The sequence below is a fragment of the Patagioenas fasciata genome, chromosome 1 (assembly GCF_037038585.1).
Source record: "Patagioenas fasciata isolate bPatFas1 chromosome 1, bPatFas1.hap1, whole genome shotgun sequence".
Taxonomy (NCBI): Eukaryota; Metazoa; Chordata; class Aves; order Columbiformes; family Columbidae; genus Patagioenas; species Patagioenas fasciata.
Window position 1 is genome coordinate 128,949,147 of NC_092520.1, and position 27,294 is coordinate 128,976,440.

Sequence of the window (27,294 nt, forward strand, 5' to 3'; positions counted from 1 at the left end):
TGGGCAGTTCACCTAATCAGACTTGTTGATATCTTACTCAGATAGTCTTAAGCTGGGATGAGTCACAGCCAGTCAGCTTTTTGTAGCATCTGAAGATGGCGTGAAAAATAACCATCAGAAATATTATTATGTGCGTCTCTTTCCACAGCTGTTGACAATCCATGTCCTTAATAAGATCTAACTCAAAACAGATGTCATCACTTCTGAACCTGGAATAGAGCAGCAGTATATACCTCAAGCTTCTCTCAGCTTAAGTATCAGTCATAGGCAGTTAGATCTTCCAAGTGAACAGGATCTGCATAGAAATGAGGGACAAATGCTTAGTAAAGTCAACAACTAACTGGAAATGGGAACAGCTCTGGCTTTGGGGTCATACCCTGACATGCCTTGCTGCTGTTGATATGTAGACTGGTGGAGATACTTTATGATATTCTCTTAGGTGAAAATTAGTTACTTTGTGGATTTGGGATAGAAGGAAAAAAAAAATGTTATACATAATCAAGATATATTTTACCCAGAGGGGTAGGAAGGAGAGTAAAAAAAGTGAGACAGAGGAAGTAAAGTGTAAATTAATAGCTGTACTGTAGACCAGCTTGCATGAGCCACCAACCAGGTAGCCTAGCATGAAGTCACTGCCACAGCCTCAAGTAGCAATCTCTGCTAGTGTACTCAGTGTTGTGACCTGAAGGGCAGAAAAGACCCATGTTCTGAGCCAAAGCAAAGGTGCTGTACAACCATGACATTTATCATCATGGCTGCTCAGGCATCACAGTGATGACAGCACTGTTGCCTAGCAACTTCAGGGGCTGATTCACACTTTTATAGCTGTTGAATGAGAGTGGAAAAGGTTCACTGAACTTCCTCACTTCAGCACAAAAGCACCACAAGTCAGTTGGAGCTTTGAGATGAGTGCGCCTATAGCATGGTCCTTCAAGAAGACTAACAGGCTATTTGAAATATGAAACAAACCAACTTTTATTATAATACCAAACAAAATACTGGTGAGTTTGCAGACAGCCAGGTTAGAAAGGAAAGACTTTATACCTTTTGTTCCCTGTTGTCTCCTTGTTAGATGGACCTATGCTTAGAAGGGAGATTCTCACCATCTCAGAGGCAGAGTTGCAGAAAAATATGCTCATTCCTTCTGATTTCTTGGAATGTTACTTCCATTGCTTTGAAGGCCTAGTTCCTGGCTTCTATGTGCTTGACCTGGAGCCTGCCACTGTGCCTTTCATGCTGTCATCTCCTGGATATTCTTTTCTCCAGGCAGGTTTGATCATCTCAAAGAAAAGGCACAATTACCCTGTCCCTGTGTGGGACTCCACCTGATCCATCTTTTAAAAAAAGCTATACAAACAGAGCAAGTATTGCCCATTGCCATCAGACTCATTTCCCAGGTTCTCTCTAAATACTGGAAGTATGCTTGACACATAATACAAAACCATAGCTCACACCATACAAAACCATATCTTACACCATATGAAGCCCTTTGCCTTGGAAAAAAAAGTCACTTCCATTTACAATAGTTCCATGAAGATATCCAAACTGTTTCAGTATGTTTCCATCTTATACCTTATGGCAGATCCTAGGAAGAGTAGCTCATTGATGGAGAAATCACAAGTTGTCAGAGATAGGCTCCTTGACACAGACCTAAACTAGAGAAGGCCCATTTACAGAAAAAGCAGAGTAAGCCTTCCTCAGGCTTCAGAGCTTCAATCTGTGTAATCAATCTAGAGTTGATCAAGGCAGATATTAAAAGGCATGTACCTTATATTATCTTTGGATTTTTACTCACATGGTAGACCAAACCAATACTGTTTACTACAAATATCTACTGGTGCCATTCTAGATTGTCATTCAGGTTATTCTGAACTGCATTTATAAAGACAGCTCATCTCCATCACTGCTTTCCTTATATCGAATCCAACTTAGCAATGAGAGGAAAGCTGTCTTCCTTTTCCCTAAACCTCCAATGTTCTGAGGTTATTGAGATAGCACTTTTGCTTCAAGGTTGCTGTTCACTTAATACTAATTGCTGTGATGGAATTATTTTATTCTGTATTATAACACCAGAGCAATACTTTCAAAACCAGATCTCTGGAGCTAACTGCCTGTGCTAATATATAGGTTTCTGAGAAGTACAGAACATGATTTTGTTCTCAAATCCAATGGCTACATGCTTAGACTCTTCAGAAAGTCAGGCTACTAATTTATGACTCTGTCTGAATGCATTGATTTTTGTTTTCTTAGCAGCTTTTTAATAATTCTAAAAGGTTTTATAACTTTAAAGGCTAGTTTAAAGACAGTTTAAACTTAAACCTTAAAAAGAATTTAAATGTAAAGGGGTTTAAAAGGAGTTTTAAAGAATATAAAGAGTTTGAGAACTCTTTAACTTGCTTGGAGCAGGGAATTGGACTACATGATTTCCAAGGGTCCTTTCCAACCTAAGGCTTGGTATGATTCTGAATCTCATGAGAAAGTTTTCTGTAGCATCATAAAACTAGTTCACTCATTGCTAAAATGAGGAAGTCTGACTCATACTGTGCACCATTTCTAGGAGAATGTTTCCCATCCTATGGCCAAACTGATGACTGGAGTAAGGAAACAGTGTCTGGAACAAAATGGGTAGAAAGTTATATTATCAAAGGATGTTGGTTCAATATCATAGGCAGACAAACTGGAGAGCCAAGTAATGAATATTGATTGAGCCACACTTTACCACATGTTTATTAAGAACATTACATTAAAAATCAGAAGCATACATTTTGACTTTGCAGCAGATTCTTTGAGGATGTGAGACAGTTGCCTAGCAACTTCTGGACTCATCACCCTTTCATTAAGTGTCGTATGTAACAGTTTTCCTTTACTACTTTGAATTTAAAAGCTTCACTGAATAATGAAAAGAAGTCACAAGCATATTTAACAATAGTTCTGTGTTGTTAGCATAAATAATATCCTCATTTTACTTCCTTTACCCATCAGCAGTAGAGTTTAGAAAAAACAAGTCTGACTCCCTTGTTATTTCTTTGCACCTCACTGCATATGAAACCATGCAATACTCAGTGCTAAGCATCTTTGCCCTGAAGAGGTCTGTCTGGAAGAAGCTTGGCTGAGCTGAGCTGAGAAATACAAGATTTAGCAGTTGGATTTTTTCCAGCAGTAGAATTTAAAGGAAATTTTTCTGCTAGAGTTGTCACTATTGAAAATGAAACTCTGATCCTGTATCACTTAAGTTTTGAAAATGGTACATTCAAGACATGCAGCACAACAGCTCATGTCTTTTGGTGAGATATGCAAAAATCACTTTCTGATGACACTTGTCTGTGGTACTGCACTAAGAGAAACTGCTAATGGAAACGTGTCAAACTCTTTGCCTTCAAACGCGATTATGCCTTTCCCATCAGCTTGGTGGAGGCAGACACCAGCAGAAAAATGCTTCTAAAAGCCAGTCCTGAAATTGGCAGTTTATTATGAAAGCTACTTTGCTCTTATTCTCCTTTCTAACTTATTTTTTTCTATTTCAATATACTTCAGGATGTGTTGTAAATTCAGTTCTGGAGGATTTTCAAGAGGATTTTCAATGAAACAGTGCAAGAGGTGGTTAAGTGATTGCCCCATCTGATTGGGATTGACCAGTGTGCTTCTCTCTCTTGCAAGCCTAAATCCTTTGACCTCCATAAAGTGAAATAGGTGTAAATCCTGTGTGGTGCAGATACGTGCCAGAGAGATCAGATTAAGAGGGTGGGGTAACACTGGAGATTAATTACATGGAGAAAAGGAAACAAGACAGGACACATAGATACCATCTGCAGAACTTCCTGAGAGGAGACTGCTAGTATGCACTTAGGTAAATGGCTGAAATCAGCCAGATACAAGCTTGTGCCATCAGTGGAGCGCACTAGCTTAGAGAAAGCACTGGAAGCTTTCAGAGTGGGGCTGCATAGAAGGTATGCTCTAAGTCATGGCATAAAAGCAGAGCCTCCTTTGGCACACTGTGGGTCCATTTCTTGCATTCCACTAGCAGAATGACCTGGTTTGTGGATCAGAAGCTGGGAGATAGGCTGCAGGGTTGTGCTGAGAGTACAGGAGGTGGTTGTGCTGAAGAACGGTGTGAATCTCATGCTCAGCCCCTGAGACTTGACAAGCCTAGAGACTGATGCCTTGTTTAAATTGCATCTTAATCTGAGGTGTGATTTAAAATCAAGACACTTAAACTTGTTCCAATACCTATGTGGGCACTTGTTTCAATTTAATTAATTTGATTAAACAAAACCTTGCTTTCCAAGTTTTCAGTCCTCATGTGCGACTTATTCAAAAGTGGATATTCTTTGCATTTTGCATTATATCTGTGGTGGGGAAGCAAAAGTAGAACCACATAAAATTCAGCAAAAGCATATGCTAAAATACATACCAAATAATAATACAGATAGTATCACTGAGGTCATATAACAAGCTGGACTTATGTGCTTCTCTCAGCCACTAGTTGCCTGGGGAAGAAGCAGAACCTAGTATGAAGTCAGGAAAATCAACCGAGTTTTAGTGTTAAATTAGGATTTGCAAAATATCACACTTAAAGAAGCGTGAACTCCAAATTAATGAGTGCTTGATCTAACGCAGTCCTTCTGACATTGACCTTCCCATTGTGTCAGACCACCTTTTCTCTCACCCCAAAGTGTTGTGCATTATTTTCAGGGGCAGATAATAGTCCTGATCTGGTATGTCATACTGTACACTTTAAATGCAAACGGTGGCAGAGAGAAGTGGCCAATAAATGGGAGTAATGGATCGTTTTCTCAATCTAAGATAAGGCGATGTATGAAAGAAATGCATTTGAACCAAGGTAGAATGAAGGGAATATGCAAGTGTCCATCCACAGTGGTTCCATTCAATTTGGCATACATCAGGTCCTAATTACAGTATCTCTTTGCTCCTAATGTAAAGAGTTTGGGCTGACACAGAGGTCTAGACCAGATGCAGCTTTTGCTCAGTGTAAGAGATCTTCCAGCTAGCCAAGCTTCGAGCCCTGAACACTATATGGGAAGCAAAACTTGTTTCTCATGTCTGTCTAATGATGTGTGTTTACTTCTACCCTGGGAGCAGTGGAGTGAAGTGCAGCAGATGATAAATGGTACCCCAGTCTATATGTACCAGGACTGCAGTGTGCTTTCTGAAGGTGACACCGATCACTGGCTTCGCACCAACTGGATTTATCGGGGTGAGGCAGCCTCTCGCATCTATGTGGAGCTGAAGTTTACTGTGAGGGACTGCAAGAGCTTCAAAGGTGAAGTGGTGACCTGCAAAGAGACCTTCAATCTCTATTACATGGAATCTGAACAAGATGTCGGGATCCAGTTCCGCCGGCCGCTGTTCACCAAGGTCCGTAGTGCTGGAGGTGAAGAGTGAGTCATATCTTTCAGCTTAAACTAGTCATATCTTTCAGCTTAAATTAGGTGTGGCTTGCTGGCTGGGGGAGGCCAGGAGAACCAGCGTCTGGGGAGGGGCATGGATAGTAAGTGTTGTCCTTAGAATAAACTTTGCCCCCAGTGCCCTCTGTGATGCTCAGAGTAGTCTGCCACAGGAGGCACAGGAGTTTTTAAATTAGATGGGACTTTCATTCTGCATAACCACTAATTAAATTGGACATCACGTAGGTAAGGATTCTAAAGGGTTGTAACAGTGCTCGATGGTTACACTAATTTTTAGGAACAGTAAAGCAGAGACTAAAGAAATTTTATTTTCCTTAGGTAATAGAGCAAGATTAGATCAAGTGAAGAACACAATCCAGTTCAGGTCTCTCTGCTCCTGATCATTTATGCTGATTGTTATGAGATATAGGTTCTTATTTTCTAAAACCTGAGGTGATGGCTTGCTATAATGAAATCCTCCTTTGTGTGAAAGCATTTATCACTGTTATATTTTAACTGCCATTTCCCCCAGCGTAGTGCCCTCTTGCCATGGAAACATTTGAATTGCAGAACAGGGAACCTCAGCATTTTTGTAGAGGAAATTCTATAACCCAGTTCTGTCTTAAAAAAAGCCACAGACCTAAATTATTTTACTGCCCCTTCCTCTGCAATTTAAATGGCATGTAATGAAAACAAACAACAGTAAAGGCCACCACAGGCAAAGCAGGACTTTGGTAACTGCTCCCCCTCTCTCCCCAGTGTTCCTCAGCCTCCCCTGCAGCCTACCACATGAATGTGTGATACCTCCACAACTTCTAAACCTGTGTTATGATCCCACTGCCAGATGCTGCTGCTGTGCAGATACTTTTCATTAGCCACCCAACTACATGCGGCAGGTGATTTCATGCAATAAAAAGGGGACTGCAGTGGAGAAGATCAATTATCAGGATATCCCTCTGAGAAGAAAGACCACCCCACCTGCAGTCCAGGTGTCTCTCCCTGTCACATGATATCATGGAGGCCTTTCCTTGTTTGCCCAAGCATTAAAAGCATCTCTCACTTACTCTCATCCTTTGTTTGCTGAGGTAGTGGGAATATGAGAGCGTTGGAGCACCTTTCACCCAAGTATCTCCAGTGCTGAAATATGTTGAGCGCTGCATGAAAAGCACCTTGCAGTAGATGATCTGATCTGCATCAAGTACAGCCTAGAAACAGGTGGCTGTAATTCACTGGTCAGTTTAAAAGCATAACTAAGCAGTGTTGTGATGTAACTGCACACAATTTGCAAAGAACAAAAAATATCACAGAAGAGAGATTTGCTCCTTTGGGGGCAGTTCCTGAAGACCTCTGAGATCAGGGACCCAGAACATAGGGTACTGTCTAAGACCAGTAAATGACTGAAAAGCAGTTGAAAGGAGATGGTGGAAAGAATGGACACAAGAAAAGATGTGGACCTCATTCTCAACATCTCTTCCAAGTGCAAAGAAAATGCACTGACATTAGAAGCACTTAACCATACAGCCTCTAAAAGGCCTTAGTGTAAAAGAAGTTTGAGAGGTATGGGTATCTCAGCTGATGCTGCCTGCTCAGATGTTAAAGCTGTTGTCTTTTTCTCTTTCACTTAGCTCAACACTGTGGCAGCAGATCGAAGTTTCACAAGCAGAGACATCGAATCAGGTGCCATGCAGCTGAACACAGAAGTGTGCCCCATTGGAAAGCTGTCCCGCCGGGGATTCTACTTGGCTTTCCAGAACTCTGGAGCTTGTGTAGCAATGGTGTCTGTCCGAGTGTATTACAAAACTTGCCCAGAGGCAGTGCGAGGCCTGGCCCATTTTCCAGAGACGCTAGCAGGTTCAGAGGGGCTGACAGAAGTGCCTGGGGTCTGTGTGGAGTATGCAGCTGAAGAAGTGGGCTCTCCTCCCAGGATGCACTGCAGCACTGATGGGGAGTGGCTGGTACCGATGGGCCGATGCCTTTGTGCTGTGGGATTTGAGGAAGTCGATGGGAGCTGCGTAGGTGAGTATGCAGACACTGGCTGTAGGCCATGGGAGAGTTTCCAGGGAGCTGGAGATCAAAGCATCCGTAAGCATAAGGTGGGATCAGGGGAGTTATTGTGGTCTGCCTCTCTCTTGCCTGCCCTCTGTGCCCATCAGGTGTATTGTATCTTTGCTCCGCTCCTTAGCTTCGCTTTTTCAACTGTGATTTTTCTCCTCATGTGTCAAGTGTAAGACCTGCACACACCTCTCCACTCCCTCTTGGGCTTCACCCAGGAACCTTCAGCTCTGAAGCTAGCTCCTGTGAGCTGTAACTGTGTGATTGACACTGACTCACTCAACAACTGGTTCCCAACCCATAAATGGCAGTCTTGTTCTCTCAAGGCAGACAGGTCAGATGTGTGGAACAGTGTATTTGTCCCATGAGTAGAAAGCTGAGAGGCTGGAGGCGTACAAGGTTCTCCGCAGTGTCCCCTTCTACTTGGACTGGGAAGGCTCTTCTGCTAAGGAAAATAATGTAAACCACACTGCACAGTACTGTCAGTGCCTGCCTTATTTCTCAGGAACAACTTAAAAACAGTAATTCTGTCCTGAGGTGTGATCTTCTTGTTCTCAGACTAAATCAAAACAACGACAGGCTAGCTATGGAAAATAAAGTTTTCTAACTGCATGAAGAAAAGAAACTCATTTTCAGTCAAACCAGCACACCAAGGCATATAGAAAAAGGAATCCATGCACTGTTCTCTGGATCAGTGGGTGGCCTATCTCTGCTTTTCCCTGCCTTTGCTCCACTACAAGGATCTGGTGCCTCTATGAATCGCCGCTGCTTGCTGCTCATTTTTCTTGGGGAGCTGGTGAAGGCTGAAGCACATGATCCTTGTCCTCCTCCAGCAATCTGCTCTCCTTACACAGCCCAGCCAGTTTTTCCACTTAGGTGCTACAGAGCTCTCTCCACCCTCCTGAAAGCACTCCCCTGGGAAGGGGCAGGGAAGCTGTCATGTCTCAACAAGTCCTGACTGCTATCACAGCACAGGTTCATTCAACATCTATGCTTTTATCCCACTCCACCCAAGTACAGCTGCAGCCAGAAGTATCTTTTGTAGGATCAGTAGGGACTGGGGAGGTCTCCCAGGAGAGGAAGGGGAAGAAACTACCAGGGGTAGGGAGAGGTACTTCATGTCCAGAGCAGTGTCTTATTGGAGGATCAGAGGAGGAAGGTGAATGCAGGTTGCCTGCTGGGAGATACCGTGGGGTCCTTTCCCTCAATGGAAAAAACCAGGCATTGTGCAAAGGACTAGGAACAATCCAGGTAAGGATAAAGACTTAAGTCACAGCTCCTACTTTGTCCTCAGAAGATGGAATGACTTCTCCAAACATGCAAAGGGGCACAGGGTGGAGGAAGACCACCTGTCAGTGTTTTCTAGTTCTGAGCTTTGCCTAAAGTAGGAACCGAAAAAAGGAAAGCGGAACCCTTTCTTCATAGCAGTGAGGAGAAACAGACCTCTGTTACAGAACAGGAGGCAACAGAATTCCAGAGGTCAAGGTTCCTAAATAGTTCACTCAACCTCTCAGTGAATTCACAGCCATATAAAGCTCGCTGGGTAAAAAATGGCTCAGCCATCCCATGATCCCAGAAAAAATGTGCCTGCTGAAAGCATTACAGCCTCTCATAGCATTGCAGACTTTGCTGCTGATAAACCCAGAACTCCATGATTAACTTCCTCAAGCATGTAGTTTATTGTGAACACAAAGGCTGGCTGTGCCCCTGCTCTGTGTTCTGGTTTGGCTGAGGCAACTGGAGTTGTTTAGCCTTTTTGGAGGCTGAGAGGAGACCTTATCACTCTCTATAACTATCTGAAAGGAGGTTGTAGCATGGAGGGCGTCAGTCTCTTCTCTCAAGTAACAAGTGATAGGACAAGAGGAAATGGCCTCAAGTTGCACCAGGGGAGGTTTAGATTGGGTATTAGAAAAACTTCTTCACAGGAAGGATTGTCAGGCATTGGAACAAGTTCCCCAGGAAAAGTGGTGGAATCACCATCCCTGGAAGTGTTAAAAAGATGTGCAGATGAGGTTCTTAGGAACATGGTTTAGTGCCAGGCTTAGGTTAATGGCTGGAATCTGATCTTGATCCCTTGTAACCAAAATGATTCTATGATACCCTGATGGGCCCTGCAGGGTGGCAGGTGAGCCGAGCTGTCAGCTCACATCTGGCATCTGCAGGCTACCCACTGCTTGCTGGCAGACTCCCCATGAGCACTTACAGGAAAAAGTCATGAAGGGAGGGCCCCAGCCATCATCTCTGCCCTTTGGTGCCTGGCAAGCAGTCCTGAGCTGGCCCTTTCCCAGGCCTGTTTTTCCCATCATATCGCCCGGAGCCGAGTGCCCAAGGCCCAGGGAAACCAGGTGCCATGGGCCAGAGGGGCTGGGTGGGAGCTGAGACTGCTGGCCGTGCACCTCCCCCGCCGGCTGTGCTCCTGGGGGAGTCGAGGACAGCTGCTTCTCTGCTTCTGCCCCGCGAGGCCAAGGCCTCCGGGGAAGGGAGGCAGGCAGCGATGGGAGTCAGGTTCCCTGCCGGGCAGCCCCTCCTCACCCCTCCTGCGGCAGGCCCGGGCCTCAGCCCACAGTCGTCTGCTGGCCCTGCTCCCAGAGCCGCCGGGCGCTCTGAGGGAGGCTTCGTCCGCCTCCGCGCCGGGGCCGTTGCACCGCGGCAGCGGCGGGCGCTGCCACCTCCCCACGCGGCGGGCCCCGCAGCTGCGGGGCGCCTCGACGGTGCTGTGCAGCCATCTGCCGGCACGGCGGCTGCGTGGGCCCTGGTTGCTGCGGCGGGGAGTCCAAGGCGCCGGGCGCCGCCACCGCAACGCTTCTTGCGGTCAGGCTGCGGCCAGGATCTCCCCCGTCAGGAGCCGGGGCCGCTCCCTCGCGGGCCTCGGGCGCTCTCCCTGGCTGCGGGGCTGTGCTGTGCCCGCCGCTCCTAGGGCGCCGGTCGGGGCTGGCCTGGGCTTGTGCGGCCCGCCGGCCCTAGACGGGATGGCCTCATGCCCGCTGCCCGCGGCAGCTGCTCCCGCCTTGTGCCACATCCCTTCCAGCGAGCCCAGCCCAGGGACACGGGCCGTGCTGCTGTCTGGGTCACGCGGGCAGCTGAGTGCCTCTGCTCCTGCCCCTGCCTCCTGCCCGCGCCTCCTGCCCGCGCCTCCTGCCCGCGCCTCCTGCCCGCGCCTCCTGCCCGCGCCTCCTGCCCGCGCCTCCTGCCCGCGCCTCCTGCCCGCGCCTCCTGCCCGCGCCTCCTGCCCCTTTTTGGTTTACTGATCTAGACATTACCGCCGGTGACATGGCCTACTCTGGCCAGCTCGTGCCTGCCTGGTTACTGGGGTTTGTCCCTTTGCCCTGATGTCCCCCATGCATTTCCCTCCCTGCACTCCCTCTCCCTGTCAGGTGAGCTGCCGCCCTGTGAGGCAGCTCACCTGCTTGCAGGGTCTCAGCACCGCTGGTGGCTAAAGCAGGTGTAGACTGCAGCTAGAGCAGCAACAGAGCTTTGGCCTGGAGGAACAGGCCTAACAACAGCAGGGTAAGGAAGCTAGTGAGGGACCTGGAGCACGAGTGTTATGAAGAGCGGCTGAGGGAACTGTGGCTGATTAGCCTGGAGAAAGGAGGCTGAGGGGAGACCTTATCGCTGTCTACAACTACCTGAAAGGAGGTTGTAGCATGGAGGGTGTTGGTCTCTTCTCCCAAGTAGCAAGTGAAAGGATGCAAGGAAATGGCCTCAAGTTGTGCCAGGGGAGGTTTAGATTGGATATTAGGAAAAAATTCTTCATGGAAAGTGTTGTCGACTGCCCAGGAAAGTGGTTGAGTCACCATCCCTAGAGGTGTTTAAGAGATGTATAGGTGAGGTTCTTAGGGATACGGTTTAGTGCCAGTGTTAGGTTAACTGTTGTACTTGATGATCATGAGGGTCTTTTCCAACCTAAATGATTCTTTGATTCTAACAGAGGCTCTCTTGGGGTCAGAGCTAACTTTTCTTGCAAAGGTCACCAAACCCACATTTCCCTAACTTACCTGCTGACTGTCTTAGCCTGATAATAAGAGGGTGTGTATGTCACCCCATATTTATGGCAGGTAGTATCATCTAGGGAACATCAGAACCTCTGTGTTACAGAAGTCTCTGGCCCTGCACTTTGTCTGCTTTTCATGCTGCTGGCAAAACTCTCCTGACCAAAACCGATCCAGCATCAAGAATTTTGAAATGTTATTCTGGAGCAAAGTGGCAGAAGGCCAAAGCTTTTGTCTTCACTCCAGCATGTAGAAGTGTTCTCAGTTGTTAGCAGCCTAGAGATCAAAGTATCTTTTCTTCTTGCTTATTTCTCAAGGAGGATTTGATCTCTAATATAAATGGAATCTCTTTGGGCTGGTGACAATCAATGCTTGAGCCTTAATTCTTTCAACAGCCTTTGCTCTCCTTGTCCACATAGTTTTGTGATTGTAGCTCAGAATGACAGACTTCCCTGAGTAGTTCTGTTATTTACCCAAATCAGAAGGTGCTGGTTGCTCCTACTTCTTGTGATTATTTTTCCTTTCTGTGCTCTTTAGGCTTCACTGCTGCAACTCCTTTCGGCCCGTGTACTGTCGCAATGTCCCAAAATGGTTGTGTGATGGTATTACTATGCATCTGGTGGGCCAGTTGCCATTATGCAGTATTAATGGAACAGCCTGCCGGCCATCCCAGGGCAAGAAGGGGGACCAGTAGGAATGAGATGAAACCACTTCTGTGGTGACAATCTAGAGAGAGATCTCAATGTACACTTATGATAATGACTCTTCCTGAGACTGATGGTGAGGAGTCTTGCTTGGCCTTTGTTAGTGGGAAATTTTTTAGGTCCCCTCAGTTGTCCCTCTGTGTTGCATGGTAGGAATGGCTAGATTTTTTTTTTTGTCTTCTTGATAAAGGATCATTTCCTATGCTATGCTCTACCACAGTAAGACATTTGTTTCAGGATCCTGAGCAGATGGCTCTCTCCTTTGGGATCTCTTGAGGGAGTACAGGGGAGATTGTTGCTTTTACAGTGCAGTATGAAAAGAGCCATTCCCTCGATGCTCAAGTTAAATGCAAGGTGGTAGCTGTGGCAGAAAATCAGTGTATGCATTCCTCAACCATCTGATTAGTGGTAGGTTGTTTGTTTATTTAGTTTAAGAACATTTCATAGATTCATTTAGCACAGGCAAGTAAACCGTTGAATTCACTTGTTACTTCAACCTCCCTCACTAATTTTCTCCTTGCTACACCCCTATAGCAGTGAAGCATTGACCTTGAGATAGATGTTAGACAGACCAGTGCTTCTGCAGATCAAGTAATGCAGCAAAAACAGAGTGTCAGATGTTATACTTAGAGAAAGATGTGGCTGCTTATTTTTGTAGCACTGGAAATAGAAAGCACATGGTACCTATTCTCTTGCAATCTGTCTTGGCTCCATAGACAGTTACACTCATTGCTGCTAGGCAAACTGATAGTTATCTAGATATTCCCCAGGGCCCTGCTAGGTGATGCTCTAGTACAACACTTGAAATCAGAAAAGCCCAGTGGCTATCCCATATGAAGTCAGCAAGCAGAGGGGTCTGAGGACTACAAGGACTTGGAGCTATTGTTTAGAGCTCTTACTAATGGTGTGGAAAGCTTGAAGGGCAAGGTGGGGACCAGTCTGAGTTTATGTTGAAAGAAGTCTCTGAGACTGACCAGCGAATGAGTTCCCCTTTCTTCAGATCATAACACTGATCTTACCTTGAGTTTGCGTCTCATCTCTATCTGCTCTGAGAAAATGATTGATTGGTCTAGGTGACCTCCAGGGGTCTATTCCAACCTAAATATTTCTGGGATCTAAGAAAATGGAAGAAAAGCAAGCAGATAAAGAAGAGGAACAAAACTGGCAAGTGGTTTCTTGTTGATCTTATGTTGACTTGTTTGTCTCTTCACAGCCTGCCAGCGAGGATTCTACCGTCACTCGCTGGAGACTAAACACTGCCTGAAATGCCCCCCCAACAGCTTGTCCAATGAGTCAGGGGCTACGTCTTGTTCCTGCAATGCAGGTTTCTACCGAGCACCTTCGGAGGGCCAGAACATTGCTTGCACCCGTGAGTTGCAGATAGAAAGATCAATATCTATAGAGACTGAAGGATGAACTTACTGAGATCAGCCCTACAGAGAACAGCTTACGGATACTGGTCAGCTAAAAATTAGACATGAGCTGGCCATGTGTGCTTGCAGCTCAGAAGGCAAATAGTAACCTGGGCTGCATAAAAAGCAGCGTGGCCAGCAGGTCAAGGGAGATTATTTTCTCCCTCTACTCTGCTCTGGTGAGACCTCACTTGGGGTACTGTGTTCAGCTCTGGGGTCCACAGTACGAAAGAGACATGAACCTGTTAAAATGAGTCCAGAAGAGGGCCACAAAAATGATCAGAGGGCTGGAACACCTCTCCTAATGAAGAAAGGCTAAAAGAGTTGGGGTTGCTCAACCCAGAGCAGGCTTCGGGGAGATCATATTGCAGCCTTTCAATATTTAAAGGGGGAATGTAAGAAAGATGGAGGAAGACTTTTTACCAGGGCCTATAGTGACAGGACAAGGGTTTGTCCTCTTTCAAACTGAAAGAAGGTAGATTCAGATGGGACATACGGAAGGAATTTTTTACAATGGGGGTGGTGAGATACTGGAGCAGGTTGCTCAGAGAAGCTTTGGATGCCCTGTGTTTGGAAGTGTTCAAGGTCAGGCTGGGCAGGGCTTTGACCAAATTATTGAAAGATGTTCCTGCCAATGGCAGGGGAGGTGGACTAGATCATCTTTAAAGGATCCTTCCAACCCAAACCATTGTGTGATTCTATGAACAAGGAGATGGGAGGGAAAAATAATGTTAGGAAATGGGGATGAGAGATCAGAGAGGTAGAGGCTGGGGGTTGCAGAGGGTTCCATTCAAAATGCATCAGCAGATGGGAAACTGCCACAGTACTTTGAGTATTAGCAGCTGGATCTAACACTTTCTTTCATGCTTCTTGTAGGCCCCCCCTCTGCTCCCCGCAATGTCAGCTTCTCCCTTACTGGCACGCAGCTGAGTCTGTGGTGGCAGCCACCCAGTGACCACGGTGGGCGAAAGGATCTGACTTACAGAGTCTTCTGTCAGCGCTGCCATTTCCTGTCATGTGAGCCGTGTGAGGCTGGTGTGGTGTTCTCCCCCAGTGCCTCTGGTCTCACTAAACCTGCTGTGGACGTGGACGGCTTAGAAGCTTACACCAACTACACATTTGCTGTGGAAGCCCATAATGGTGTCTCAGAAATGGGACCTGCTCCACAGAGAACTGCTCCGGCTGTCTGGGTCGCAGTTGGACATGCAGGTTAGCAGAAGCAGAGAGAAGTTTTTCCTGCTCATCAGGAAAAGGAAGAGGAATCTCTGTGAATGTTTAAGCTTTCTCCATCTTCTCCTTCTGTCCACATTTGCTGGTATGGTATGATAAGGACTCTAAGGTACTTCTGCCTCTGGCATGTAAAGTCCATCAGTCATATTCCCTGCAAGTCAGAGCAGCAGTAACCATTACCCACCAAGAGCTATGAATCCATTAAGGACTTTACAAAGGTGAGGAGGATAAAGCCCTCCCTGTCATACAGTAGTGTAATTAAGCCTAGGTATTGTTACCTGTGTGACAAGGAAGAACAGGGACTGTGGCATGAAATGTTTCCCATGACTTAGATGTTGCAAAAATCTGACCCAACACAACAGAAACCCTGCTGTAACTGAAAAAAAAAGCAAGCTTTGAAAGCGTGGATAAATGAGGATGCTAGAAACAAAGCAGTTCCTGACACATTCCTGTAGTTTAGTTTCAAGCTGGCTAGTTTGGCTGTCCTGTGAATACTTTCCAGAGTGCTGTGAAACGTGGTTATGCATGTGACATCACAGTGCTCAACAGCCCTTGGTGTTTTCCCCAAGTTCTGATTTAGTGACAAAACATGACTTTTCTTCCTAATGCTATGTGAGAGCAGCACAATTCTGAGCTAGAAAAGCAGAGCTACTTTTGGCTCACCTCATCGCTTCCTGGTGATGATGAAGGACAAGGAGAGAACTAGTCTGGAGGCTTCAGTCCTTGCAGGCTGTTGAGAATTACCTTTTTTTTTCATGAACAGCATGCATTTTTGGTCAGCTGAGAGCTTCTGAGCACTGAATTGCACTATACCCTTATGAAATGGAGCTACATTCATAAATCACATAGGATAGTTGTGTTACTGCTGTGGTAAGACCGTAAAATCCCAACATTTTCTTTTCAAATTGGAAAACTTCCTGTACAATGCTGGATTTTATGTAATTTCTTGGAACACTGATTCTATTTTGAGTGTCAAAGAAAGTTACCCATTGTTGGGATAGAAGTATACCATTCATAGAGAACAATTAATTACAACCAAAGACCTCATTTCCCTTTTACCACAGAAGAGAATTATGAGAGAGCAGCAGTGGCAATGAGAGTCAGCTCCAGTTGCATGGTGTGACCAGAGAAGGAAAGCCTCTAATGCAGAGAGTGCCTGGTTTGCATTATGTTTGTATTTATTCCTGATGTTCTCTGTTCTCTGCCCTGAAGCTCCAGTGACAGTATCCCAGTTTGTCCTGACACAAAGAGATGACAGTAGTCTTTCTGTTTCTTGGCTTGCCCCACGGCAGCGCAGCCGAACCTCAGTGGAGTATGAGGTCATGTTCTTTGAGAAGGTGAGGACTGCCTTATTTGTTCTTTCCCCTTTCAGCCAAAGGGGTAGAAGTGTCCTCTGTTCAATGTGTATTTGTTACTTGACCCTGTTTGATTTCTGCAGGGAGAGGAGGCACGTTACACAGTGAAGCACCTTCTTGAGCCCAATGTCACTCTGAGAGACCTGCAGCCAGACACAGCCTACCTGCTTCGTGTGAGATCCATCACACCCCTTGGGCCTGGGCCCTACTCCCCAGAGCAGGAATTTCGCACTCTTCCACCAGGTAAACAACCACCACTGGTATCTCATTTGGGAAAAACTTACTTCTCCATCAGATTGTATATTCATATGGCAGATGGATCTCTTTTTGTCTTCTGCTAGCTGTAAGGCACTAACACCACACTCCTGAGTTCCTTGTCAACAAGGCTAAGCCTGTTGCTTTACAAAAACGTATAACATTTATAAAAATGTACATTATAAAAACATTTATAAGAACATATATAAAAACATAGGCATTTATCCTGTTTCTTTGCTGTCGTATAAAATGCACTTGTACTTTCCCATTCAGAACTGATCAGTCACAGGTTTGTGTGTTGTACTGGCAGATCACTTAACCAGCTCTTCATCTAGACATTTTCATTCTGGCTAATATTTCTAAGTTTGAATGTTAGCAACATTATTACAGTATGCCTCCTTTTGTGTGAAAGTATACTAGTGAAAAGGAGAACTCAAAGGACCTCACCACTGCTTATTTCCAGCTTTAGCATTTCTGCTGTATGTAGTCCAGCCCCTGAATGTAACTCTGCCCAATAAGATGGTATGTGCTGCTGAAAAATGTTCTCCACCAAAGCACAAAGTACAGAAGGCTAAGCTATTGAGGCCACAAGAAGACCTTTCTCCTATATCAAAGAACACCTCATACAGGCCCCACATCCAATCTCCTCTTTCACTGGGTTACCCAGAGACTTGCCCTTTATCAAAAGCTATATATGGAGTTTGTTCTCTCTTTATTCCACACATTCACAGATCCTCCTATTGACACTATGAATAATTTTAGAAGCATGTGAGTTGAAATTATGTCTTTGAAAGGCTAGTTATATTGTAGTGAAATAAGGTCATGGAAGAAACCAAAGGCATACTTTGATGTAACTATATAGTTAATTGTGTAAAAGCTAATAAGGAGTGTGATACCATGACTGGAATATAATTTAAAGATTGGGCTTTTGGTTTTGGCACCAGCAGCTTTTGGTAAAATTTTCATGAAGTCGCAGTGCCAAATGATGATAGCATAAGTGATTATTAGCCAATTGAATAATGTACCTTAAATGGTTTTAATTATAAAAGGACATGTTAGAAAATATTTTCATCAAGATTATGATTTTTTAAAAAATAAAAGTTGAACACCTTATCATGCCAAGACGAAGGTATTTTGAATACGAAAGGGATTAAAAAGAAATACCAGCAAGGTTTCATTTGATGGGAGTTCTTTGATAATACTAGATTTGTTTAGCTGTGCTGGTTTAGGAATATTAGTGAAACAAGATTTGCAGGAAAATGCAATTTTTTAAAATCTCAGTTTGAGAATTTAGATCACTTAATTTCCTGCAGAAGCGCTAGGTACCTAAAAGCTTGTCCATTTTATTAATAAAAGGTATTACCTTACCTTCCAAGTCTTGCCTTTTTGATTTCAATAACAAAGAACATTAGTTCTGCCTCTTGATTTCTACTTAACTAGGCTGGTGATTTTAATAATTTTAGGGGAATGTATAAGCATCAAATTGAGCAAGAAGAACAAGTGCTAATTAGGCTTTATGAATGCTGACCATTGGACTGGATGTTAGGAAACACTTCCAGATGCAGTTTTCCATGTCACACAAGCTGTTCCTTGCTTTAAAATCTGTCAATTTATTGAAACAATTCCTTTAGGAATTTTCTTCCTCTGGGTGTTTTCCTAAATCTCTTTAGGGAAAAATATTTAAAAATGTAGATTCTCATTAGATATGGATATGAACACTTTTCATTAATGTATTTTTAAGTTTTTTAACTTGTTTTTTAAGTTATGGGAAATAAGATTTAAAAACATGCTTCACCAACAGAAGTAATTTAGTGTTTCCTCTCTTGAATTCAAATATGCTGTATGGAAATGGATAGCTTTAGCTTGAGAATCTAAATGGAAGAAGACAACTTGTGTTAAATGAATGCTATCTGAATGCTATCCAATCACAAAAAGAAACCACTTGATGCTTAGTTTTGAGAAAACAGGAATATGATGATAGACTGCAAGTTCCTAAGTCAGTACTTGTTTGTTTCAAAAGTCCTAAGCAGACAGTGGCTTCTGTCAAGGTAATTAGGCACTAAGGACCAACCCCAGATATTGATGGAAGGGGAGGGAAATTAATTTCATAAACAGAAAGAGAGTTTAGTTTGACTGCTAGGGGAAACAATGTCTTTGCTGTGCTATAGTCTAAATCAGCTACTAGGCAGGAAGAAGGGTCTGATCCAAAAGAACAGTTTGAGAGGAGTGAGAGGCAAGGAACAGCTGTTCTTCATTTTTGAAAGTGTCTTTGAATTTATGTAGGAAATCAGGCATAGGGATAAATTACTCAACTAGAAGACCAAGACTGTCAATAGGAGTCAACCAGATACCCCTCAGAAGGTGCTCCATGCACATGAATAACAGTATGATAGAACTCAAATCTGGTGGCTCTGCTGCCTGGAAGACAAATGGCCATAGCTTACCTAATACCACTGACTGGTATGCTGGTTGCTACATTGCAGACAAATAGTTCTTGGTCTGATAAATTATATAGCCTTTCTCTTTGTTTCTGCAGACACAGGAGCTTTGTCTGGTGGAATCATAGTCTCCATTATTTTTGGAGTTCTGTTATTTATTGGGCTGCTTCTGGGACTTTTCATCTTTCACCGAAAGTAAGTGTTGATTTTTGGTGTTGAAACAGATACAGATGTAGGAATAGCTGAGCTATGGGAGCTTGAGAAATGGAGGGAGGCTCTGATTTCTCACAAGATATTGGATAGGTAGAGGTTAGTTAGAGAAGAAAGAGTAAGACCAGTGTGCTGTGACAAGGTGGAATGAGTCTCAGTAAGTAATTTTGATTAGCAGGATCGAAGGGATTGATATGTCTGTAAGATAATGATGGCTACTGAGAACAGAAGAAAATGTGGTGATTTCTCAGTTTTGTTATAATCCAGCACTATCATACTGTTATCATGACAGATGAATAAAAACATTGTTATGATACAATCCCCCTCTGGCAGGGGGATTGGACTAGATGATCTTTCAAGGTCCCTTCCAATCCCTAACATTCTGTGATTTTGTGATTCTGTGATTTCTATAGCTACTGATCAATTAAGAAGGCAATACATGTTTCCAGTCATTTCAAGCCATTCTCCATATACCGGTACTTTAGTGGTCCTCTGCCCAGATACAAAATGCTACTTCCTTTCTAAATGTTTGTAAGGCTGCTATTGTTTGGTTTTAAGAAGATCAAGTATTGTATTGAAAGTGTGCAGAAAACATAAAATAAATAGAAATTCATCTGGAATTCAGCAAGCAGAAGGATGAACGAAACTACCCACATGAAAACAAAGCTCCATTTCTAAATGTAAATGAAGCATCACATTTTCTTGCTAGCTGTTCCCTACCAAGTATGTGCAAGTGTCTGGTTCTACTTTGCTCTCTGTTACCCTGAACTCTGTCTCTGACCAACCAGGGCAGACACCCTGGAAGTCTATGCTCTCTCTTTCCTATCTGCTGACCATTTTATTTTCACAACTGCTTCTTATGTTCTAGAAAGGCTCGTCGGAGACAAGCACGGCCAGATTACAATACTTCAGGCTTTGATCGAGGTGAGCTTCAAAGGGGTAGCAGAAACAGGGAGAAGCCTGGAATAGGTTGGAAGGAATGAAAAAATACGGTAGTTTCAGACTGGCATGTATTTTCTGATGTTATTTACCTCTTCCCATAACAGCTCAAATCTTCAATGTATGTTTGGTACATTTGTTTGCTGCCATTGTCCGAATCCCATGTATTCCCCTCTGCTTCTGTAGCTTTGCCCTAAAAAGCTTGTCAAAAGAGTTGACAGGTTAATTTGCTCTCATGTTTCCCTTTACCGTAGAGAAGGTCTGGTTGAAGCCCTACGTAGATCTGCAACCATATGATGACCCCAGCAGAGGCGTACTGGAATTCACTAAGGAACTGGATGTCTCTTGTGTCACTATGGAGAATGTGATCGGAGAGGGTGAGTTACTTGTTGCTCTCCACATGTTTCAGTTCCTGCACACTCTTATTTTTTTGCCTATTCCTGAGTTCATCTGTGACGTTTTGCCTCTGGTTGTTCTCAGGGGAGTTTGGGGAGGTCTATCGTGGGTCACTCCGGCTCCCAGGAAAAGAACGTATTGTGGTTGCCATCAAGACCCTGAAGTCAACATATTCAGACTCACAGTGGTGGAACTTTCTGCGCGAGGCAACAATTATGGGGCAATTCAATCACCCGAACATCGTGCGTCTGGAAGGAGTTGTCACCAAAAGTAAGAATGTGTGGGAGGGAGTCCTGGAATAAGAGCAGAAACAGGCACATTTCTTGGGCCTTTCTTAGGGAGGATGCTGTCAGAGAGGCTGTGCCGAGAGAAGACAGGCATTGTCATGTTAGTCTGTGGCAGAGAATGAGGAAGGGAGGAGAGGTATGGATTTCCAAGAGAATCATGAGGTAGTGTTAGGAGAGGTCTTCTTGATTTGGTGAGTGGATGAGAAGTTGGGATAGTGTAAGGGATGCTGTAAAATTATTTGTGTGACACAAGGAGGGATACAAAATCATCAGGGGAGATTTAAGGAGAAGGGTCAGCCAGCTGTGCCAGTGGAGTGGGAATGTTGGTTGGGTTTGGATGTGGTTCTCTGTGTTGAAAAGCAAGAGTAGGAGAACTGCAAAAAGGCTGACACCTTTTTGTCTTCCTCAAGGGAGGCCAATGATGATCATCACTGAATATATGGAGAATGGAGCACTGGATACCTTCCTCCGGGTGAGAGACTCCAATCTGTAATAAGCTTGTGTACTGCTGGAACTTGCACTTACTTTCTGCTCACTAACATTTCCAGTCTGAGCAGTTGAAGCTTGATGCCATACAGTTTGCTCAGTGTCCAGAGTGCTGTCTTTGGTAGTTGAAGTGCAGGTGGCTATTGCATGACTCTGGAGACCACCACCAGTCCCTTACTGAGAACCTGTTGGGTACTTTGGGCTGCAGCATTGCATTTTTGCTCATTCACCACTGCCCACATTTACAAGTTGATAAGACCAGTAACTAGAAACCAAGCAGATTGATGTCACTTGACCAGGATCTTCTCTCACTTCTTCTTCCATGCAGGAGAATGAGGAAAAATTCAGCCCTATGCAGCTTGTGAGCATGCTGCACGGAATAGCCTCTGGCATGACGTACCTTTCAGAACACAACTATGTGCACCGAGATCTAGCTGCTCGCAACATCCTGGTAACACGCAGCCTTCAATGCAAAGTGTCTGACTTTGGTCTCTCACGAATATTGGAGAATGATGCAGAGGGAACCTATGAAACCAAGGTAATGCAAAAACAATCTCCCAGTCTTGTAAATGAACTGTAGTCTCAGGGATTCTGCCAGATAAGAATGGCAGAATCTTCACAATAGGAAACACCAGGCTGGGGGAAGATTTGGATGGAAAATGTCTGAGGAAAACCCATAGAAAAACTGCAAGTCACAGTGTGGATGATTCAGAAGGTGGTACTTTTCTGTCTGGAGTCCTTGTTGATTTTGTTTGCTAAGAGATTCAGAGGGATGGTGGTTTTGAAATGAGAAGCAAAGTAAGAGGTCTAATCTTTTTGACTCAGTTAACTAAATCTAGCTTTGAAGATAGCCATGCTATCAGGGGTTTAGAGTAGAGACATCTACAGGTCCCTTTCAATGAAAGTTCCAGTGATTGTCTGGTATCATTCTAAATAGGGCTGTGACTGGTGTCAGACTCTTACTCCCACAGCAGTAGTCTTGTGTAGCATTCAACTGAACAGAGAGCTTAAACTCATTCAGTTTCCAAGAATGTTTCTGTTCTTTTGAGAAATTTCCCCATGTGTGGCCATGCGTCACTTCAAGTGAAGAGGGGCCAGTCTTTGAACCACTTTGTAAGCTCCTTGCATGGAAGCACTAGAGAAATACAACTCAATGATACATATCGGATACTCTGTGTCTCTGCTCTTTCACAGGGTGGTAAGATTCCCATCCGATGGACAGCCCCAGAGGCCATTGCTCATCGGATTTTTACCTCAACCAGTGATGTCTGGAGTTTTGGAATTGTCATGTGGGAGGTGCTGTCATTTGGTGACAAACCATATGGGGACATGAGCAATCAAGAGGTAACAGACACTGAGCTCGAGTGCTGATTTAAAGAAATAAACAAGGCATGTAGGCCTAACATTTATATGTCTCCCTCAGACTGTAGTCTTGATATTCTTTGAACACGTAACTACTATGTCTCCCTCCCTGCTAAAAATTAATGCAACCAAGTCAAGGATAGTAAGTGTTCAGGCCTCTGAACCATGTTCAAGTGTCAACAGCAATGAGCCAAATTAAAGACAGGTTAAGTAATCCATGGCCTTTGGGTCTGGAGATGTTCTCTTTTGGTTTCTTTCTTCCTTCCTATGGCTCTGGAGTGTTATATCTGGTCTCATTCTAGGTTCAGCATACCTGTGAGGTTATCACATACTGTTGAAATTATTCCTCAGAGTCTGGTTCCCCTTTTCTCACTGGGCCTATGCCAGGATCATTTGGTCCTCACTTCTCATGAACACATGCCATGAATGGCAAATGGGAGCTAAGCTAGTAAAGGATTGATAGTATATGCGTATGCCACTTTTTAATATGCCTTAGGCATCCTGCTCCTTTGCTTTGCTGCCCAAACCCTACTTCATACATGTGCAATCTGCTTCCGCACCCTCCCTGACTGCACACTGTGCAAAATGGTGACCTGCCCACTCCCAGGTCCATAGAGGTCTCCATCTCCTCTTTTGCATTCTTTGCTCTTGTTTCTCCTTGTTCTCTGTGCAGGTGATGAAACGCTTAGAAGAGGGGTACCGGCTGCCCCCACCTGTGGACTGCCCATCTATCCTCTATGAGCTCATGAAGAGCTGTTGGTCACATGATCGGACGAGGAGGCCTCATTTTCAGGAAATCCGGGCACAACTACAACATTTCATCTCAAGTCCCCAGCTCCTCCGGCCCATTGCAGACTTTGATCCCAGGTAAGCAGGCTGCCACTGGAGGAGCAGAGGGTAACTGGAAGATGTTCACCTCCCTGTCTCCAGCAGGAGAGGTGGTGTTCACAATGCAGGCTGCCAAGAGGCACCTTGGATGCTCAATCTGCAGAAGATAATGGCCTTCTCTCATGGTGACAGAGGGCAGTCTGACTTTACTGTGTAGGGAGCAGATAAGTTGGCCTAGCCCCGGCAGAGGGTGCTTACCCTTTAGGTACGGTCTTATAGTACTGGCCATTTAAAGTAGTTACCTGGCTAATGAGGGGTTTGTCTGTCTTTAGGGTAACACTCCGGCTCCCCAGCTGCAGTGGATCTGATGGGATCCCCTATCGATCTATCCCTGAGTGGCTGGAATCCATTCGCATGAAGCGCTACATCTCCAACTTTCGCACTGCTGGCCTGGACACCATGGAGTCCATTCTGGAGCTCACTGCTGAGTAAGAGCAGGCTAAGCTCCCACAAGGCACCAAGGCTGTGCTACCAATAACTGTGTCTGTCCCTGTGCTATCTGAACAGGCACCTCATATTTACTGGGAAGGCTTCTCCATATCCTTCTCTAGATAGTTAAATGGAAGTGGACTGGCTTCTTGCCCTAAAAGGGAAGAATCAGCCCAGAACTGGGATGAGCCCAAACTGTGAGAGTAATTCCCTGACTATCCATGCTTGAGGCTCTTCAGGAGCCTGAGCTGCTCTGAACTCATACCAGACACAAAAAGCAAGAGGAAAGAATAGATGGCAGACAGTTCTCTAACCTTACCATCTCCACATCCTTGTAGGATTTTATAAGATAATTTTCTTGCCTTAACTCCACATGGGCTAGTGATATTCCCCCCACATCAGCCAGACACTGTTCTATCATAGAGCAAAGTCCTTCTGGGTTCCTTGGATGGACTCAGGTCAGATGTTTTACCAACAGAGCCGTGTTCAGTTGTAGGGTTGGGAATGTATAGCGAGCTCCAACCAGGGCAGTTACATAAAATAAATGAGCAGGCACAGTGCAGTGACAGACCTGCTAAAGGGTTGAGACATGTCTCATATCACAAGCTGACAGGTACACAGTCTTGATTTAATGGTATCACAGGCCTAGTCACGAGGTGAGAGAAGCAAATTGACTGTATGGGCAGAGGTAGCCAGGGAAAGGCAGGAACATCTAAAAGTTTCTTCTCTCTATAGAAAAGGTAGGCATAGGAAAGGAAGCTTTCTGATCTAATGCTTGATAACTGTTTCTGCCCTTACCCACATCCCAGTCCCTAAGGAACAAGAACAGCAATTCATTTTTTCTTTTCTGATTTCCTTCAGGGACTTGAAACAGATGGGAGTGTCACTTCCAGGTCACCAGAAGAGGATCCTGTGTAGCATCCAAGGCTTTAAGGAATGATCAGTCATTGCTCTCTTAAGCTTGCTAAATGCCCATTTGTTCCAGATATCACTTGGAATAATTCCTATGGCAATTGCTTCCAAATGAGTGACTGGGACAAACAAAGCAAAACAATTAGAACTGAAAAGGCTCATGAGGCAAAACCACCTGCTCTCATTTCTGTTCTTCCTGCCTGAGCTCTACAGCAGCTATCAGTAATGTTTCAAAGCACTGGTCTTAGAAACTGTTCTCAGCCCTGTTTTTGTAGTCTTTTCTGTGCAGCACTAAGTAATCCCTGTGGTCCACATACTGGAGTTTCAGACCCTCGGCATATCACGTGGAAACATAAGGATAGATACAAAGCAGGTTGGGGACAGTGGATAATGATTAGAGATGAGAGTTCAGATAGACTGTGACATTCAGAGAACATGCACAAGGACACAGACATGCAGAGATTGGTCCCCTTCACTCCCTGGCATATATCTCTTCTCACTTAAGCAGCCTGCTGTCTTCCTTATTTTACAACAGGAACAAACCATTCAGTCTTTCATAAGGCTATAAGGGATATATTTTTAAATTCAGCTATTCTTGCCTTAAACACCTTTCTCATGGTGTACTTCTTTATTTGGAGGAGAAGCTGCTGTAACATGTGTGATCACATAACCTCAGTGTGTTGCTGTTTTGTGCATGCACACTTCAGTAGGAAGATATACATCTCTCCAAGCTGCTTAATACCTTTTGCCATGGACAGAAAACAATTTAGATACTAATTTTCCTTTGCCCCTTTTTAAAAGAGATAATAGTCTTGTTTGGCTGTATATGGTACTTGTAACAGAAAAATGTGTAGGTGGTCTGTCTTATTCCTTCTTTATGGAGGAAATGTTACTATTTATAAGAGCTTGAGACAGTTATAAACTGTAAATAATATTTTGTAAATAAACCTGTGACAGAGCAGGCTGTGTTAGAGTTATTTGACTTATTTCAAATATGATTGGTACCTTGAACATAGTTCCAGCAAGGGTCCTTACATCTGTGTTTAGTTGTGTCAGCCAATGGTCTTTGTCCATTTAACTGCAGATTTAATATGGAAATGCAGTTGAATTAGGATTAGAAGTATTAGAAGTTACTGCTGTAGTTTGATGCGACACATGTGAGTTGTACTTCGTTCTCCTGCAAAATAGACTGTCTAGGTGAAAAAAAAAAAATCTCACTCTGATGTTCTTAAGATTTTCTCCTACCTGGGAAGAGTAGTCACCTCAAGATTTATTTTTCAGTGCTTGAGCTAAGTCCAGGTTGGTGAAAAAGGTGAGTGCTAGCCATTCAGCAATCCATCACTTGCTGTAGATAGCTATCAGTGTTTCCATAATTGTATAATGCTCCAAATTCTTAAGGCTATAAATTAACACTGCTGTTCCTGGGAAGGTCTTGTTTAACCCTAAATGACAGAAGAGTTAAGGAGCGGAGATCTGAAGAACTGCAACTTAAAGGAAGAAGATGGGTGTTTTTCAACATGAGAAGCAGCAGAGTATACACAAGGAACCATGCTATATGTGTATCTCAGCTACTCAGGTCACTGCAACTACAGTAAAAGATACAACTGACAAGATGAGCTCTTACTGTGTCTGGTTAGTGTATCAGTAAGTTGAGTCGTAGTAATAGATGTCTTTAACATAAAGGATAAATAATGTTGCTAGATGGCAGATATCCACAGCTGGTGGATAAGTCCCAATGAGGCTGACACAAGATTATGAGCTTGTGTCACACTTATGTAAACTTTGGCTTATCATTGCAGATGACTGATAGAAAATTGGGAGTGGTTTATACATCAGATAGTTGTGCTGCCATTCAGAGGGACCTTGATAGACGGGAGAAATGGGAGGAGACTCATTAAGTTGAAAAGCAGGAAATACAGAGCCCTGAAAATGGGAAGGAATAGCCCCATGCACCAGTACATGCTGGGTGATGACTGACTGGAAAGCAGCTTTGCAGAAAAGGACTTGCAGGTAGGTCATAGTGAACAGCAAGTTTCACTTAAGCCAGTAATGTGCTGTTGTATCAGAGAAGGCCAACAGTATCTGGGCTGCATTAGCAATGCATCACCAGTCGCTGGCAGGAGATCATTCTTCCCCTCTACTCAGCATTGGTCAGACATCTGAAGCATTGTGTCCAGTTTTGGGCTCCACAGTACAAAGGAGGACATGGACTTACAGGAGCAAGTCCAGTAAAGGGCCACTATGATTTTGAAAGGATTAGAGCATCTGACATATGAGGCAAGGCTGAGAGAACTGGAATTGTTCACCCTCAAGCTGAGAAGGTTTGTGTGGCTCTTATCATCGTGTGTAAACATCTGATGAGAGGGAGTGAAGAAGAGAGCCAGACCCCCCCCCAGTGGTATCCAGTGGAAGGACAAGCAGTGGGAACACATCAAAATACAGGCAATTCCATTTACTGCAATAAAAAACTTTGAGAATTCTTAAACACTGGAACAGGTTACCCAGGGAGGTTGTGGAGTTCTCATCCTTGGAGATATTAAAAACT

At 44.3% G+C, this 27,294-nt stretch overlaps 1 protein-coding gene across 2 annotated transcripts in view; it reads left to right on the forward strand.

Moving 5' to 3' along the window:
* The window catches only part of EPHA1 (EPH receptor A1), a 33,891-nt gene extending 8,183 nt beyond the window's left edge, over nt 1-25,708 (forward strand). Inside the window, exons 3-18 of one of the 2 annotated variants that reach the window (XM_065849786.2) lie at nt 5,101-5,376; nt 7,031-7,421; nt 13,364-13,519; nt 14,439-14,771; nt 16,005-16,129; nt 16,231-16,390; nt 18,939-19,035; nt 19,919-19,974; nt 20,244-20,366; nt 20,470-20,655; nt 21,083-21,144; nt 21,487-21,696; nt 22,353-22,502; nt 23,194-23,387; nt 23,681-23,836; nt 24,699-25,708. In XM_065849786.2, coding sequence (XP_065705858.2) covers nt 5,101-5,376; nt 7,031-7,421; nt 13,364-13,519; nt 14,439-14,771; nt 16,005-16,129; nt 16,231-16,390; nt 18,939-19,035; nt 19,919-19,974; nt 20,244-20,366; nt 20,470-20,655; nt 21,083-21,144; nt 21,487-21,696; nt 22,353-22,502; nt 23,194-23,387; nt 23,681-23,836; nt 24,699-24,777 — 2,754 coding nt within the window. In that variant the 3' untranslated portion in view covers nt 24,778-25,708. Of the gene's footprint in view, nt 1-5,100; nt 5,393-7,030; nt 7,422-13,363; nt 13,520-14,438; nt 14,772-16,004; nt 16,130-16,230; nt 16,391-18,938; nt 19,036-19,918; nt 19,975-20,243; nt 20,367-20,469; nt 20,656-21,082; nt 21,145-21,486; nt 21,697-22,352; nt 22,503-23,193; nt 23,388-23,680; nt 23,837-24,698 lie in introns of those variants that run through there. The other variant, XM_071814740.1, reaches the window with a different exon arrangement.
* Nucleotides 25,709-27,294: the final 1,586 nt, after the last annotated feature.